Raw genomic sequence first — 16,684 nt, forward strand, 5'->3', positions numbered from 1 at the left:
AGTTGTTTTTGGCCAAGCAAGGTTGCAGCCAACGGAATGCAGTGACAGGCTTGTGCACAATTGACTTACTTCCTAACGGCAATAAGCCTCTTGCACCACAGGGCCTGGACGACGACTTTTTCTGTCATCTCTGTACATACTGCATTTAGGTCTCGGCAGAATCAGGCGCCCTTCAATGGAAAGGACGATCTGAGAACAGACAGACATGCTTGCAACAAGTTGAAAGGCTTTGTCAGAGAGCATCCAAACCGACACCGGACCATGTGTCGATTATTAGTGCTACAAGTTAACTCAACTACTTGGCGCGCGGACGTGCCGGTATTGTCTTGGGCTGGCTGACACAGCTCGAGGTTTGCGAGATGCAGATTCGGTGCCGTCAACAATTAACTGGTCACTTCTGGGTTGCCCCGGTTGAGTTTTTGGATCATCGTCCCTAGTCTCTTTGTTGGAAGTGTGATGACGGGCTGGGCTCCGTTCATGGCGCTGTCCAGCACCTCAAGGCGAGGGTGAAATGCCCGCAACGGCAGGGATTCCCACCGTTCAATGCCAGGTTATCGGATGGGGCCAGACGGTGGCTTCTAACTATGTGCTACTACGTATTTCATTCAATGGTCGATAAGACGGATTCAATATCCTTGTTCCACTTGGAAAGAATTTCAGTCCAGCACTGTAGAAAACGACTCGGCGCCATACCAAGGATCCGGGAGAGCTAATATGCCTGCCGAAGGGACGCTGGCTCAGCAGGCCCACCAACTGCGTCCGTATACAATACAGAGTATTACGAACGCTACACCACCAAAGAACAAGTGCACCCGTAATCCCAATATGCTCATTGCAGTGTCTCGGAAAGTCATGAGGACTCAGGGATGAAGCAAAAAGCTCATATCTAAAGTACGGTGCTCGCGCTCGCATGCTGAGTGACAAAGATGCAGAAAATTACTTTAGCCGTTAATAGTTCGACGAGCGGCACAGATTTGCGGCGCCTCTCAACGAATGGGTGTTGATCCCATTTGGAAGGGAATGGCCTTGTCCCTTGTTGTGGGGGTACATGACAGCTTTGTTTGATTCATTGCTATTGCTCTTGCCCTCGGGCTTAAAAGCTGGGACCATTTTCGTTCCTTTCTCAGCCATGCCGTGCCGGAAGTTCTGGTGCGTTTCTTCTCCTGCACCATGACTGAACTTGTCTAGCAATCTAACGATGGTTGCCGCCTCAATATATTAAAAACACGGCTAGCTGACCCCAAACCAACCAAAGCCAAAGGTGATCACTGCACGAGCTGCACAGCATAACACAACATAGCAGTGAATGAGAACAGAGCGGTATCATCAATGAATGGGGCAGGGAACCTGGTGATTATTTACACGCGGCCTACACTCACGCATTCACGTTCCTGAAAAGGTCAAGCAGGGAATAGCAGTGGAGTAAGCGCCGTGGCATGGCTCATGGCTCCTCATGGGTTCAAGCTCATGATTGACGGACAACTCATGAGGCAAGCAGCATTTCAAAGATGGAGTTGCACCACTGTTGCGGGTTGGGTAAGTAAAAATAAGTGAAGGTTGCGACACACCATCTGTTTGGATGGCTCAGGACTTGTCGGACAAGCGAGCATGCAACACAATGAATAAGAGGGAAATGCTGAGTTGAACTCAGGTCGATATGACTGTCCACCACACAAATTATTACAGTACATAGAACAACAGCACTGTAACTTACTGTATCCGTACAGGGCCGATGGATGAGAAGCTTTGTACCAGTCCTAAACCGATGTGTGCCCAATGAACTTTCATTGATGATTCGGAAGACACTCCACTATGGTTGTGTTTGTCGAAACCTCCATCTTTTCATATCAAGGATCTCGCATACGGATACAAGCCCCAGGCTTCATGGGATGGGTTGGAAGGAATCCAACATGTGCATAAAGGTGTGTAGGTCAATCTCACAAGGCTTTCAGGAACGACGCACTCATCAGCCGCCTTTGTTGATGTCCCTCCTGGCTGAGCAGGTTTCGCTACAAGTCTCATTCTCATCATTTCCATTTCCATTCAATCCCCATCTCAATATCAAAACCAATACCGCAAGTATCCCTTGAGCAAGGTCCCGCCGCCGCTTACAAGGCCCCCGTCAGGCCCGCCCACAGCGTCGAGCACGGCACCGACCGGGCGACCCCTAGGGCGTTCCAGGGGCGACTTTGAACGAATTTGATGCTCCATTAACAATTGAGCTGGGGGCTTAGAATGCAGTTGATGAATGGTAGGTTCCAGCACCCAGGACTCCGCTATCTAGCGGACTTGGGTCCAATAGAGCTTGAAGAGGAGTGGAGGAAACTTGAGAGTTTTAGCGGCGAGTGAGGGGCGTGTGGCTTTTGGGCCATGGGGGCGTGTGATAGCCGTAATAATAGCAGCTAACACAAGGCAAAGCACCTCACCTCACCTCACGGATACCGGGGTTGTCGCTGGGTGCGGTGTCAGCTGGAGAGCGCCACGATGGCCCTGGTCTAGTCCGTAGCAGCAGGTCTCGCAGAGGCTCGCGACATGGCCGACACAGGATTGTCATGTCGGTGGTACCGGGCTTTGTATGGGTTTGTCTGAGAACCAACAAGTATAGCCATACATGCCCGGCTAGTACCACAGGACACGGAGCGCAACCTGGCCTAGGGACGGCCGGGCGGGTGTGCGTGTGCAATGTCTTGTCTGAGTCTGAAGTCTGAGAATATGAATGAGTGAGTGAGTTAGTGAGTGAGTGAGTGAGAGTGAATGACCGAAAGAGTACATACAAATGTACTTACTCTCGGCCAACGGAACGGCAGCCCATGACCCCATTGAGTCTGAGTCTGATCCAGGGCATCACCTCCAAGGATGGTACTTCTAAACCTTAGTCGGTCCAGTGGTGAGATCAAGTACTTTAATGGGGCTATCAGTGGGAGAGCAGGGGCTCCACCTTACTGGGACTGCCCTGGGCTGGCTGGGTCTGGGTTTGAACTGGGGACGGACACCCCTACTTTCTACTCCCTACGCTAGGTACAGTAGGTACTCTACGCTAAGTGCGCTATACTATACTGGGCTGCGTCTAGGAGAGAGAACCACACTTGCTTGACGAACGACGAGACTACCAAGTCTAATCCAAGTGAATGGAAGTCAACTACCTTACAGGACTGTCTGTACATACACGCACACAACCACCAGCCATGGACTGACTGAGCCCATTCCGTTGTTGCTTCTTTTTCTTCTTTCCTTTTCCTGTTCCTGTTCCTATTTCCTCTCTCTTCTTTTCCTTCCTAGCTACCTACCTATCCAAACTTCCCAACCTGGGAGTCCTCCTCCAAGACCATACTCAACCTCAACATCCATCTTCAAAGCGAATACAACTACTCTCCAGCCGCAGCAAGCTTATACTAGCTATCTTCCTAGTAGCTTTGTCCTCGCCGTCCGATCTCATAAACGAACAATCACTCTGCCATCCAGGAAACGAACGATCTCCGCCGAATTTCTTCGCTTTGAGCCGGTCTACTGCGAGTACACTGCCAGTCTGTGCCAGTCGAACATGGCACTGGCCCTCCTAGAGTATCTATAGACCACATTATTCTCGACACACTCATTCACCGATTTTATCTCCGGGCTCTCAATATAAAACGAATGAAAGCTTCGGCGGGGCAAAGTCAATTGTTCTTTTGCCGGCACAATAGGTCAACACGCAGTGACGCAGTGGGGCTTGCTTTGGGAGAGTGAAGCTTTCACAACATACCCAACCCCGGGTCAACCTCGAATTTGGCGATTGCGCCTATTGCCTCGCCCAACAGCAAGCAGGCGAAACGCATAGGTCTCCATGTCGGCTGGTACATTGCTTGGGACCTTGAACTTTCCTCCTTCACCTCCCCACGGCTCAGGCAGCCGGGAACCTAGGTTTCCTTCAAGTATACAACTGCCAAAGCTGCACTCTCGATTCGATAACACTCCGTCATCGCGAAACGGGCTTAGGACTCCCCCGACTGACGAAATGAGTACTGTCTTTCAGCCCCAGCTGGCTTCATGGGAGAATCACGCTATTCACAACTATCCTGCTGCAGCGCCTCAAACTGCCCGACCTGCAGCTCCTGTAACCGATGCGAGAGCATCTCAATACTACAGATATCCCACACAGCAACAAGACCAGCAGCAGCAGCAGCAACAACCGCAACCACAAACCACATATAACCATTACTACCAACATGAGCAATCGACACAACCTACACAACCTCAGCTTGATTTACATCCCACTTCCCAAGTCTCTCAACAACGAAATGGATCAATCTCAGCAGAGTCGCAGGCCGTGGGGCAGACCGTCAGGCCTTCAACGCCTGCATCGACTGCGTCAGGCAGCAAGGACGAGTCCGAGTCGCTTGTTTATCATAGCCTGCAAATCCCCAAGTGCATCAGTCCTTCAGGTGGAAACCTCGCCGATTTCGCTGCTCAGGTATGCGATCTCAAACACATGTCGTGAAATTCTCAAATTTGCTAACAGGAATAGATGACTTGCTTGTTCTGGTTCGAATCTATTGAGGAACTCAAGCAGGCCGAGTCGATCCGTGTTAGAGGCCCCAATGCCCTCATCCCTCGGTTACCGTCTCTCGCCAAACCCTACGACCAATTTCGGAAGTGGGTGTACAGCGTTTTGTCGACGACACAGGTGACCCAAAATGTCATCCTATTGGCATTGTTATTCATCTACCGATTGAAGATGTCAACTCCTCAAATCAAGGGTCGTGCCGGCAGTGAATATCGATTGTTGACTGTGGCCCTCATGCTCGGGAACAAATGTAAGTGAAGAGTTAACATGGGTGTCAGACATCAACTGACCTTGTCACAGTCTTGGATGATAACACCTACACGAACAAGACCTGGGCCGAAGTGTCATGCTTCAATGTGCAGGAGATCCATGTCATGGAGGTGGAGTTCCTGAGCAACATGCGATACAATTTGGTTGCTACAAAGGAACAATGGGAGGGCTGGTTGGACAAGCTTTCCTGCTTCCACGAGTACTACGAGCGAGCTGTGCGATTACCAGCATCCCCGATTCATATTCCTTCACCAACAAACAAGTCTCTTCACTCACCTGTCGCTTCACCGACGGGTATGATGCAGCCCACCGCCAATCTCCCTACTCCGGCTGTTACAACGACCAACTACTCACCTACCTCGAGTCACTCCCAGAACTGGTCTGCATACCACTCGAACACCGTCTCTCCATTGGCTACCAAGCCCAACCTGCAGTTCCCTGTCTCACGGAAGCGAAGTCCCGAGGAAGAGATTATGGAACACCCCGCGAAGCGACTTGTTCCTCCTGGACGAGCTCCAGTTGCCGCTATGGTCCAAGCTGTCAACCCACGGTCCAATGGAATCATTGAGCCGGCGAGGCTGCCTGTTCCTCATCTTACTGTCATGACCGGACAACCCCAGATGCAGCCTCAAACCCAGCCTACATTGACACCCTTCAACAACGGCAATGTCAATATCAACGGGTATCCTCAGCCTACACAGCAGGTTGCCCAGCCTGTTCACGTCTCACTTCCTCCATTGCAGACCGGTATGCGAGCCATGTCAACAGTCTACCCATCAGGCCCCGCGGCTATGGTACAGAAGCAATCGCTTCCCGCAACAACGGGTGTCACCATGGCGCAAGCTGGCTTTCCTACTCAGGCACCTGTTAACTTCGGTACACCAAACAAGCAGCACAGTCCTGGACGTCTGGGTCCCTTCAACTCATCGCCTCTAGCTGAGGCATACGGTCCAGCATCGGCTGTTCACACTCCTATGGTGCACACTCCCATTTCTAACTCGCCGAGTGTCTTCCTGCAACAGCGACCTAGCCCGTACAAACCTGTGCGCCATGTTAATACGCTTTTGTGTCCCCCACCTTCGGCCTCACTTGAGCAATATCACCTCGCCGTGCCTGTTCCCCCGACACAGATGCACTATCAGCCACTGGGACGACGAAACGACCTGCGAACTGGCATTGTCCCAGAATTTATGGTCTATAACCGCAGTCACCCGCAGAACCTCCCCCCTCACGGACTCGCTCAAGGACACTACCCGTCTTAGGGATGGCAGGGTTACCCTGCGATCGTTCATGAATCTCACCACACCACACGGCGTAAGCCTCAGCTCTGAGGCCATTTCAACTCGGCATCTGAAGTATAATTCGCATTTTTGTTCACGGATCATTGCATCCTTGTTTTTATGAAGTTAGATTTTTGGGGTCGGATTTGCATCACAGCATCGCATGGCATAGGCGTTTGGGAGGAAAGAAATAGGCCAGGGTTCAACAGTCTCCCGGATAGGACTACATAAGGAAATGGATCAGGACATCAGGGCTTTCGGTCGCATTTGGCTTGGAGTTTGGCTTGTTTTTTTTTTTTAAAGCGATGAATGCTGCGAGGCCATATAGGTTGGCAATGAAGCATGTTTCACGATGTATCGGGCTTCTTAACGGAAAGCTCATCATATCGCAGCGTTCATCCAGCATCGGATTTCTCTGCATGACGTCGGCGTCAACATCGCCTGTATATAAACGGACGCGCAGGACGTCAGTTATGACTCTTAGAATAGATCACAATCAACAGAGGGTTCTGCCAAAAGTGCCAACCCCGTGCTCATACACCACAGTTTGCAATACACCATGAGCACTTTACTCAGGATCATGTTTCTGATGTCGTGGATGTGCCTGGAACCTACATGTTCATCGGTGGCATTATGATGAGACAACATGTGCGCTTATAAGTTCTATGTGACTCGACGGTGTGGGACTATGGTGTGCCCGAGTGTGGTTTTACTCGCTGGCACTTATGCGATTGTTAGGTGCTCCTGTCATGACATACAATTTACACTTTGGCTTTTCTGAAGTGGTTTTGAAAACATGTCATTGGATCAAGCGATAGCCAGCCACTTAACTGCAGCAACATAAACTCTCCGACGATTGAGTCTCGTCTTTTTAAATCTGACTACACTGTATAACCAAACTATGCCGCCGCAGACTTGTTAGGGGCTAGAATATGATTCAATATATAGGTTTTGCTCTAGGGTAAGCACCAAACAGAAGTGGTGATATCTCGGGAAACCCAGCTTCGGCAGAAGTACATGGAAAACTTTCCAGGAAGCAGTATTGCTGAAACCTTGTCAATTAGAAGGGTTTAATTTGATAATGTAGCCAAGGTCATGTACCTTTGCTGCCTCTGCCTCTGCCTCTGAAATTATAGGTCTTGACCATGGTTCTGTTACATATTTCCAGGGGGTATATCACTGGCACGATGCGCTCCCTACAGCAACGCCAAGAAACGGACCAATCATATAACACATCAGCCACTTTTTAAACGCCTTACTTCCCCACCTCTGCCACTTTCCCACAACAACGGCACAGCAACGAGATCCTCCGCTCGCTCCACTTTGTCTCTGCTGACCTTCACTCATCTCTCTCGCCTGAGCCTAAAGCGCAGCAGAGGCATGCAACACATTCGCTTCGATACCCCGAATTAAACCATCGCAGTCGTCGCGTCGCATCGCATCTGTTTCGTTCTTGGTGTTTTCGATCCGACCGGTTTTCTTGTCTCTTCTCTCGTTTTCAAGTTTGGTTCTTTAGCCGCTAGGTCGAAGAAAGGGGGCGCCGACGAGCCAACGGTCAAGGACGAGACATTTGCTACCCGACCAAGCGAAACACTCCCCCTTTTACGCAGTAAAGGGTTGTGATTGCATTCCGATCGAAGTTTGAGCCCCTTGTAGTTGGGGATATCTCCTAATATTCGCCCTCGAACCCCGACGACGATTGAAAGGTTGGGTCAGCGACTAATTATCGCGCCGAGGGGTTTGGACGACTCGACGACATCGATACGACGACATAAACGATCTTCTCGACGACAATCGCTCTGCCACTCGTTATCGCAATATTCGATTCACCGTTCCCCGCACTCTCACTCACTTTTGGATCTACGTAATTCCTGCAACAACAACCGTGCAGTGATCTCTACTCGCCCATCATGTCTGGCTTCGGCGACTTCACCTCGATCTGTGAGACGGCACCTCTGCCACTATGCGCTTCCGTTGGACCTACACTCCAAGCCACCGGCCGTACCGGTATTGAGCCAGAATGCTATGCACGCAATATCGAACTTGCCAACACCATCATTTTCGAAGGCGCTGCGTCGGTGATGCACATTGTTGCGCTCATTATGACCGTCATCATGATTCTCCACGTCCGTAGCAAGTTCACCGCTGTTGGTCGCAAAGAGATTCTCAGCTTCTTCTACCTCTATATGCTTCTCACTGCTATGTCTCTCATTATCGACGCTGGTGTTGCTCCTCCGGGAAGCGACCCGTATCCGTACTTTGTCAGTGTGCAGAATGGACTTAGCAGTGCAGTTATCACATGTCTTTTGATCAATGGCTTTGTTGGATTCCAATTGTATGAAGATGGAACACCTCTGTCAGTATGGATGATGCGCATCAGTTCTCTGGCTGCTTTCGCCATCAGCTTCCTCGTTTCTCTCGCAACTTTCAAGAGCTGGGCTGGACTTGGACCTACCAACACCGTTGGACTGTTCGTTGTTCTCTATCTCTTGAATGCCGTCCAGCTTTTCGTGTACGTGGCCATGCAAATTCTGCTTGTGACTAGGACACTGCAGGACCGATGGCCTCTCGGCGATATTGCGTTTGGTATCTTCTTTTTTGTGGCTGGCCAGGTCCTTCTCTACGCTTTCAGCTCGAAGATTTGTATCGCTATCAGCCATTATCTTGACGGCCTGTTCCTCGCGACAGTTTGCAATTTGCTGGGCGTTATGATGGTTTACAAGGTATGTCAAATATGATTCGGAACCTCTGCAGTTAGTTATTAATATTTTAACAGTACTGGGATTCGATCACCAAGGAAGATCTTGAGTTTTCAGTTGGCACAAGGATGAACAACTGGGAGGTCAAGGAGCTGCTGCCAGAGGAAGACCGAAGGGCGACTGTCTTTTCGGAGGATCCCTATGCTCAATCCAGCTCCTATGATCTGCCTTACTCGCCAGGCGTGGCACGATACTCGGCCAAGTACTAAACGCTCTGACCACCAGAACAACTTTGACGCCATTAACGAGACTTCATTTTCTTCTGTTTTGATTCAGCGCGTGGCGCGCAGTTCATGGCGCTCTTGTAAAGCGACACGAAACATTGGGCTGTTTTGCTTTTAGAATCTTTACATTGCGCGGCGTTTTTAATGGACTGTATAGGAGTGACCAGCCTGGATGGCCACAACTGGGGATAACGAAACCCGACGGGCAAATGGAACGCCTAGGGGAAGCAAGAGACGCTTGTTAATAGGGGGAACCTTGATGGCCAGGATGGACAACGACATGTAGTTGTTGCGAGTTTTGCATATAATCATATAGGTAGTTTATATATTATTGAAGCTATACTTGCAACGTTTTCCATTGATTGAGTTTCGTTTGTATCATGGTGCTTGGACTACAAGATTGCTGGCATGGTCTGATCTGATAGTTGGCCAGATAGGCCTATGATACATAGGCTGAAGCTGAGCGATCCGTGGTATTATACCGAGTTGGGATTGGTGAGAATGAAGTCTCGTGTCGGTAAGAAACTTTCGGATTGATATTCGTAGTAGCTTGGCAGAGCATGTTAGTGGAGAGGTCATGTCACTGGACGAATGGATATCTAATTCCCCACCTCCCATCTCGGCCGTCTCCGAAGCCTATCGGCGATGATAATCAAAACCAGGTTATATCCAGGGACTAACTAAGAGTAATATGTACATAATCAATACTGTGAAGGATGAGATCACAACCAACTAAAGAACATGTGCCGCACACGGGACAGGCAACAATATGTATATGCGATATCGACAAGGAAGTACAACGTAGTGTGCATGAATACACAAGAACATTTAGCTTAGTTGATACTCCCGTCTAGATAGGTATTTCTTAAGAAACACTATCGTGTCAGCATGGGACGCGGCGCCACAGGATCAAGGGGGCGTGGAGACGATATACTACAGTGCCAAATTCATTGGACGGTGTCAGCTGGCGTTGCTGGCTTTTATCTTGTCGCGACAAAGTATTGTGCTGCGAGAACTCTCGATGGATCGAGTGAGGGTGAAGGGTGGCGGGATGGAATTGGAGGGAGCCAAATCGCACGTAATGTAGCCAACCAACCACGACAATTGAGCTCAGGAAACACGACCAGGGCAGCTGCTCGTATATTTGTTATAGAGCTACGGAGTATACTAATGTACGTACTACGCTGGGCTACCGCTACCAAGTTGGCCGCAGGAGAATAAGGAAGCGCACAGCCGAACATTATTACCGTCCCCATATATCCGTTTCGGGCTCGAGACTATGTGTAATTTGGTGCAATGGTATGGACTTAAGATAACTGATTAGTACCAAGGTATAACCTGCGGGTAAATAACAACGACAGGGTCGCGTATGCGTGTTGCTTAGAACGGAGTCTTGCTGAGCTCATCAATCTCGGATCTTCTCAGGGGGAACCACAAAAAAAAAAAACTCTTCGATAAATGCTTTGAACGTTAATGATGAGGCTGACTTGTGATTTCGACTTTCTCTCCTTCCTCGTTCGCTTTAATGCTGGAGTCACCGCGTATAGTTTCCTCGCACGTGATAAGGCACTAGAGCGAAAAAGGCACCGGAAGCAGGGGGTGGCCTGTCGAGTTTTACGTTTTACTCGCTTCGTGCATGGTTCGGTACCGGACGCTGGGTACCTTTTTATAATGGAGAAGTGAAAGCAGAACCAACAAGTGGAGATTGAATGAAAATGTCTAGGACTTATGTAGCAGTGTAATGTAATTGATCAGGCGATGTATGTAGGTCTGTATGTAGCATATGACAGACACGTGCTTGATTGGACATGGGAATTTCCTCGATACCTGCCCAGGTTGGCAAGAAAACGAGAGATCTATGGTCACGTAGTTACTATCACACTTGGTTTCTCAAGTGATGAGGTAGCTTCAATTGCTGTCGAAACTCAATTCTTATTCCTTAGCCTCTAGGTACTTTCTCGGGACAAGCTACGACTAGATACCTGTCCAGCCTCTGTGAGTGGTCGATCGGTGCAAGGGTCCACGAGGATCTAGCGGAAACAAAGCGCGCGAAAGCAGCTGAGACGGGAAATAAGTTAGCAAAGAGGAAAGAAAAGGATTGTACCAACCGACCTAGGGAGAAGAAAAGATACTTCTAGTACCTTTCCTCATAGTTTGGTGCACGTACCTGGCTGCACAACTACCTGATGTGATGTGAGGTTTGATTTGACACACATGTGCTTTTACGTTTAGTACGGATCCATATACCTCCCAACCTCACGTTGGCAGGTACCTACTACTAACTTGGCCTACTACTACCGGTAGAGCTAATAGCTTTCTGTAATCTGCGTTCACACCTTATTCGTCCTCTCTTCTCATTCGCCCCATTACGGTAGTTTCGGTTGGTTGTTTGCTAGTACATCCATCCCTCCTAGGTGCCAGCCAGCCCAGGCCAAGTAGGTGAGGTGAGATAGCTCATAGGTACTGTAGCACTTCCCTTTCCAGTCAGTCACTCAGTCACTCACTGGGCTCTGTCGAGCAAAATAATAATATTAAACTTACCTAACCTTACCTTGACCTAAACTCTCTTTCCTTTCCCTCCTCTTCTGCCTATTACTATTCCCATTTCATTTTCCTCCTACAGTCTGCCTTTCCCTTTATCACTGTACCGTCCTCCACTCCTCCCATTCACTACCTTAACTTGACTGGATTGTCGACTATCTATCTACCCTCCTTCCCACGTCACTGACACTGACACTGACACTTACCCGACTTTACTTTACAGTACTTTTCCGCTTGGTGATCGTCTGAGCTTACTTTTATTCGCGAATACTCTTTTTATACTTAATCTATCCGACGCCTTCCTTGTCCACAAGCAATCTTGTCCTTCCTTGTCCTTGCGCACATTATTCTCGCCCCCAATCCCCCAATCGTGGCCTATCTCCCAGAGAAAAACTTTATCATTCATATCACGCCCGTTCCCAGGCACATCGCGTACCACAAACCGTGCAACACAGCTGCACCTCCCCTTTACCCCCAAGAATATCCTAAAACCATTCGATCGCGTCCTTCTATCATCCCCCATTACGTCCTTCTCAGTGAGGTTGTACCTTTCTGCAGGGGATAGTGGCCTGCGCTGCGAAACCGTGGGCTCATTTGCGCGACACCGATCTAATTCCGATTGCAGTTCCGACTGAGCTGGGGCGCTGAATGGCATTTGAGAGGAAGCCAGCTTCTGTAACCAAAGCCCGCTTCTTTTTCGACAGGCCCATGCCCATTGACAGCGGCCGCGAGAAAAAAGAAAGCAATTCGGCCACTAACGAGCTTTGGGTGACCAGGGGATTTGTCACTTTTATGCTTCATCATTCATGCTAGGCCAGCTCCCTCCCTATTGAACCCACCACTATCATCTTTCCTTAGACCTAAACACGCTGGTCGCAACACGCCTCGCTCCATCAGAGTTTCGAGATTTAAATGTAATTTTTTTTAATCTCACGCGCTTTCCGCCAACTCATTTCCTTTTTTCAGCCTATTACCTCAGCTCGACTTTGGGGTGATTTAGTCCGATTGCAACCCGCTTTCAGCACGCGCCCCACGACTCTATTTCGGCCTTTGGGCAATCGGATCAGAGCCACTGATTTACAAATTCCTGCGACCATCTGCACAACACCTAGGTAGTGAAACGCGCTCGCCCGTCTGCGGCTTGCTCCTTTCCTTAAGCCAGACGCCGTCACGTGTAACACAGTAGCGAGTTCATGCATCCAATCATCAAAGCTTCTACTGCTCATACTTCATCTCGACTGATATTGGTCCTACCTTGAAGTCTTCTTGTTATTGCAGATCCGTGACAAGCAGTCGCTTGAACCATTGGGCCCACGATGGCCACAGGGGAAGATGTCTGGGACTCTCTCCCAGAGGGGGAGCAAAAGTCTGTCTGGGATGAGACAGAGCGCAATTTCTGGGTTAATCTTCGCAGCAAGAAGGATGCCGAAAACAAAAAGATTGAGAAGGATTTCCAGCTCTCGATTAACGAAGTCAGGTTGAAACTCAGTGACCTTACAGGACAGCGAAGCCAACTGAAAGAATCTCAATCTCGACTAGCCAGGGAACTCGCCAAAGTCGAGGCTGAACTGGCACGCACCACGGATGAGTGTGAGGAGAAGGCCACCCGACTTGAGCGCATTGAGCAGGACTACCGCACGTCACGTCAGAAGAGAACAGAAACGCTCCATGATATTTGGTTCAAGATGCGTCGATTCTTTAGACAAAAGAGAGGAGAGGATCCTGATGCCCCAGACCATCTCGGACCCGAATCAGAAGGCATTGTTCTACCTGAAATGTTGCCAGAGCTATCCTCAGGCTTTAATGGACCGACCCCACGAGTAGAGCCTACTAATGGCACTGCAGTGGTAGCGGACAGACCTGAAGAAGAAGAAGAAGAAGAAGAAGAAGAAGAAGACGAGGATCGTATGGAAGGCGTTGAGCACCACGATAACAGGGGAGCCTCGAGCCTCGTTGATATTGTTGATGCTGATGGCAATGTGATTGGACCCGTGGAACAAATAGAGCCTTGGAACCAATGGGTTGAGGGTATCCAAGAACTGGAGATACGAAGACCCGTCAAGATCCGCCGAGGACGACGGTTCAACACTACACATCTTGCAGGCATTTACGAGCGAACTGAGGCGAAGGGGGTCAAATGGCTCTCTTGTATGATTCAAGCGACGGGGGCGATACAGGCCAAGAGATGCCTGTCTTGCGATAAGAACCAAGGCGCCTTCGACGACTGCATCATTGTCGGCGGGGATCTCTTTCAGAAATGTGGCAACTGTGAATGGAATCGCCAGGGATGCCATGGTTCCTCAGGGGACACAATTGACATACTGGCCTCGAGGGAGAGGGCACAACGGAAGAAGCAGCTGGAGGATGGAGCCCAAGAGACTTCTGCAAACCCTTCCTCAGAAACAGTACATCAGACAGTTGAAGTTCAGCCGAGGTCTGAGCAAACAACTCAATCACAACCTCAGCGAGTCGATGAACAGATTTCTGTGCCCTATCGGCCACCTTCACCAAAGCCCGCTCTACAATTCCCTGAGCTACAGCCTGAGAGACAACCGGATAGACAAATTGAAAGACAGCCCGAGCGGCAATACGAACAGCAACCCGAGCAACGGCCTGAACGACCAGTTGAGCCTCAACCTGCGCCACAGACTGAGCGACAAGCAGGATGGACTACTGCACGACAGCCAGAACGGAGCCCTGAACACCAACCCGAGAAAGTTCCAGATCGACCTAATGAACGGTTCCATGATGTGATAGCTGCGAAGGCCCCAGAACGGACTGTCGAGGTAGCACCAATCCAAATCGCTGAACGCCCTCGTGAAATGTCCCACAGACAAGCCTATGGATCCCCCCATGGTCCTCCAAGCCGGCCGACAACGGCTTCTAGGTCAGATTATGCTCCGGAACGAATGATTGACCCTGTGGACTCGCCCTTACCGACACCAATATATCCTCAACCCAGGCCCCTGGAGACACCACGTTCTGTGCTTCCCTCAGGTGTTCTGCGCCGCAGTCCTCATGAAATCCTCCATCCATCAACAGAGCTCGATGGCCTTGCCAGAGACTATCGCGGTTCTGATCCAGCTCACACATCACGAGAGCCTGAGCAAATACACACTCCACAGGAGTATCGCATAGCTGCTGGTTTTACGCCGGCTAATGTGAGAAGTCGACCTCCATCCAGCGAGCGAGGAAGACCAACTCCACCATCTCTGTCCCTGGACCCTTCATCGCAGCCACCTGAATCCCCTCCTGCCCAACCACTGGAAGAGATTACCCGAGAGAACATGGTCCTCAAGAACGACGGAAATGTTTACACCTATCCTGAATGCGTCGCCGGGGTGCCATTGGTCAAGATTAACGAGGAACACCCCTATTGGGAGGCCAACTGGCCTAACGTCAAGACACTCATTGAGCCACAGCTTGCTCGATGGCGTGAGAAGCACCAGGCTGCCATTGAAGCAGGTCCCAAGCAGGATAAGGGTGGTTCTTCAAAGTATCAAATTGGCAGACAGGTCAACCGCGGTATCAAAATTCTCGAATTCCACGAGAAGGGCCCAATCAGTCCCTATCAGTTATTGGGTAAAAGATACATCCAGGCCGGTAAAGGCGGCATAACGTCATACGACACGCTATTTCGCCTTTCAGAGACAATATCGGAGCTCGAGAAGTTCAATCTTGACATATCGCCGGTTGACTGGATGCGACAGCGACTTCACGAACTAATTCAAACGCAGGGTCACAACTTCAATCTGCCACGAACGATTCACGATTTCTATCATGACTCCAAGCTCACCAGTCTTCGTTATAAACATGGATTCAAGAACATAGGACGTCCTTCGGGAGCCATGAAGGCGCGCTTGAGTCACGGCAGCCCTAGCAATACACCCAAACCTCTCCAAAAGCGGAAGTCTATGCACTCTGTTCCTACTACGCCCCGGGAGGATTCATTCATCAACCACTCTCCTCTTCCTAACCAGGTACCACCAAGCTATCCAGCACCAGCACCAGCACCAGCACCAGCGCCAGCGCCGGTCCCCGCCCCTGGGCCCCAGCCAGCATTCAGCACCCACCTCAACAAGAAGCCGAAATACATGCCGCCTACACATGGAAGCCCCGTACATGACGAATTTCACTTCGAGGCCTGGTCCGACACAGATTCATGCAGCGGAGGCAGCATCACGAAGTACGATTGGCGGCTTGCTGTAGTCAAGACTCGGTTGTATACCAGTCATATCAATGTCACACAGTATTGGACCTGGGTTGGTCAGATACAATGTTTCCAACACCAAGTACTCAAGGATGTGAAACCTGCGAAATGGGGCTTATTTAGGGACGAGATCGATTTCCATGTCAACCTCGCAGAGATTGAGGAGATGGAGTGGAGTATCGAAGCACTTCGTGTTCACATCATTATGAAAAAGGATGCCGGAGAGCTTGCTGCGGATGGCAAGCCTCGAGGCGATGTTATGGCAGCTTTTCCACGAGCCCGTACAATGCGTCGCTTCCTGTTCTTCTGTAGAGAGAGGGGTATGAAAATGGCCAAGAGGGAGCCGTAAGTGTAACCCCTGAGAACAATTGTGACAAAGTTGGGAACTGACCTGGATAATAGTGAGCAACTCAACAATCTGTGGGATTCCATGGTTTCTGAACAATTGCCCGGTCGAGGCGATTCTAATCAACAGTTGGTGGAATAAATTTTGTTGACCGCAAGCGACCGTCTTTGAGGGACAAAGATGGCCCTATTTATTCTACATGTCTCCCTTTTAATCACGATCTGACTTGTTTCAATTTCCTATTGTTTCTAGCATTTTTCTTCACTCATAGAGGATATCACTTCGCACCAAGCCAACACTGGATTTTGTGTGCTCACGGGAGGATTGTTTTTCTTGGCTCGGGGTTAAAAGGATGGAAAAGAGAACTTGATGGGTGGAAAGGAAAAGCCGTTTAGAGAGGAGTTCTCTCATATTACATAGTATACCTTGAGTCGATTAGATTGAACAAATGGTCTCAATTTCCTTTCAATTCTTTCATAGCCACTAGACTAAGTCTCTCGAAGCAAAAGTC

General features: G+C 49.7%; 3 protein-coding genes across 3 annotated transcripts; all 3 read left to right on the forward strand.

The window, feature by feature from the left end:
• Nucleotides 1–3,511: 3,511 nt before the first annotated feature.
• FOBCDRAFT_37195 (uncharacterized protein) lies at nt 3,512–6,237 on the forward strand. Its single transcript, XM_059612168.1, has 3 exons — nt 3,512–4,450; nt 4,505–4,791; nt 4,842–6,237. Exons 1-3 carry the CDS (start codon nt 3,824–3,826, stop codon nt 6,073–6,075), a joined length of 2,148 nt encoding a protein of 715 aa, XP_059464953.1. The 5' UTR covers nt 3,512–3,823; the 3' UTR covers nt 6,076–6,237.
• Nucleotides 6,238–7,810: 1,573 nt separating this feature from the next.
• Nucleotides 7,811–9,139, forward strand: FOBCDRAFT_37207 (chitin synthase chaperone-like protein Chs7). Its single transcript, XM_031184640.3, has 2 exons — nt 7,811–8,816; nt 8,870–9,139. The coding sequence occupies exons 1-2, from the start codon at nt 8,004–8,006 to the stop codon at nt 9,059–9,061; spliced, it is 1,005 nt and encodes a 334-aa protein (XP_031040282.2). The 5' UTR covers nt 7,811–8,003; the 3' UTR covers nt 9,062–9,139.
• A 3,464-nt stretch (nt 9,140–12,603) lies between these two features.
• On the forward strand, nt 12,604–16,648 carry FOBCDRAFT_37216 (uncharacterized protein). The gene is made up of 2 exons (XM_031184642.3): nt 12,604–16,172; nt 16,230–16,648. Exons 1-2 carry the CDS (start codon nt 12,934–12,936, stop codon nt 16,312–16,314), a joined length of 3,324 nt encoding a protein of 1,107 aa, XP_031040284.2. The 5' UTR covers nt 12,604–12,933; the 3' UTR covers nt 16,315–16,648.
• Nucleotides 16,649–16,684: the final 36 nt, after the last annotated feature.

This window comes from Fusarium oxysporum, chromosome V (assembly GCF_013085055.1).
Source record: "Fusarium oxysporum Fo47 chromosome V, complete sequence".
In the NCBI taxonomy this organism is placed as follows: Eukaryota; Fungi; Ascomycota; class Sordariomycetes; order Hypocreales; family Nectriaceae; genus Fusarium; species Fusarium oxysporum.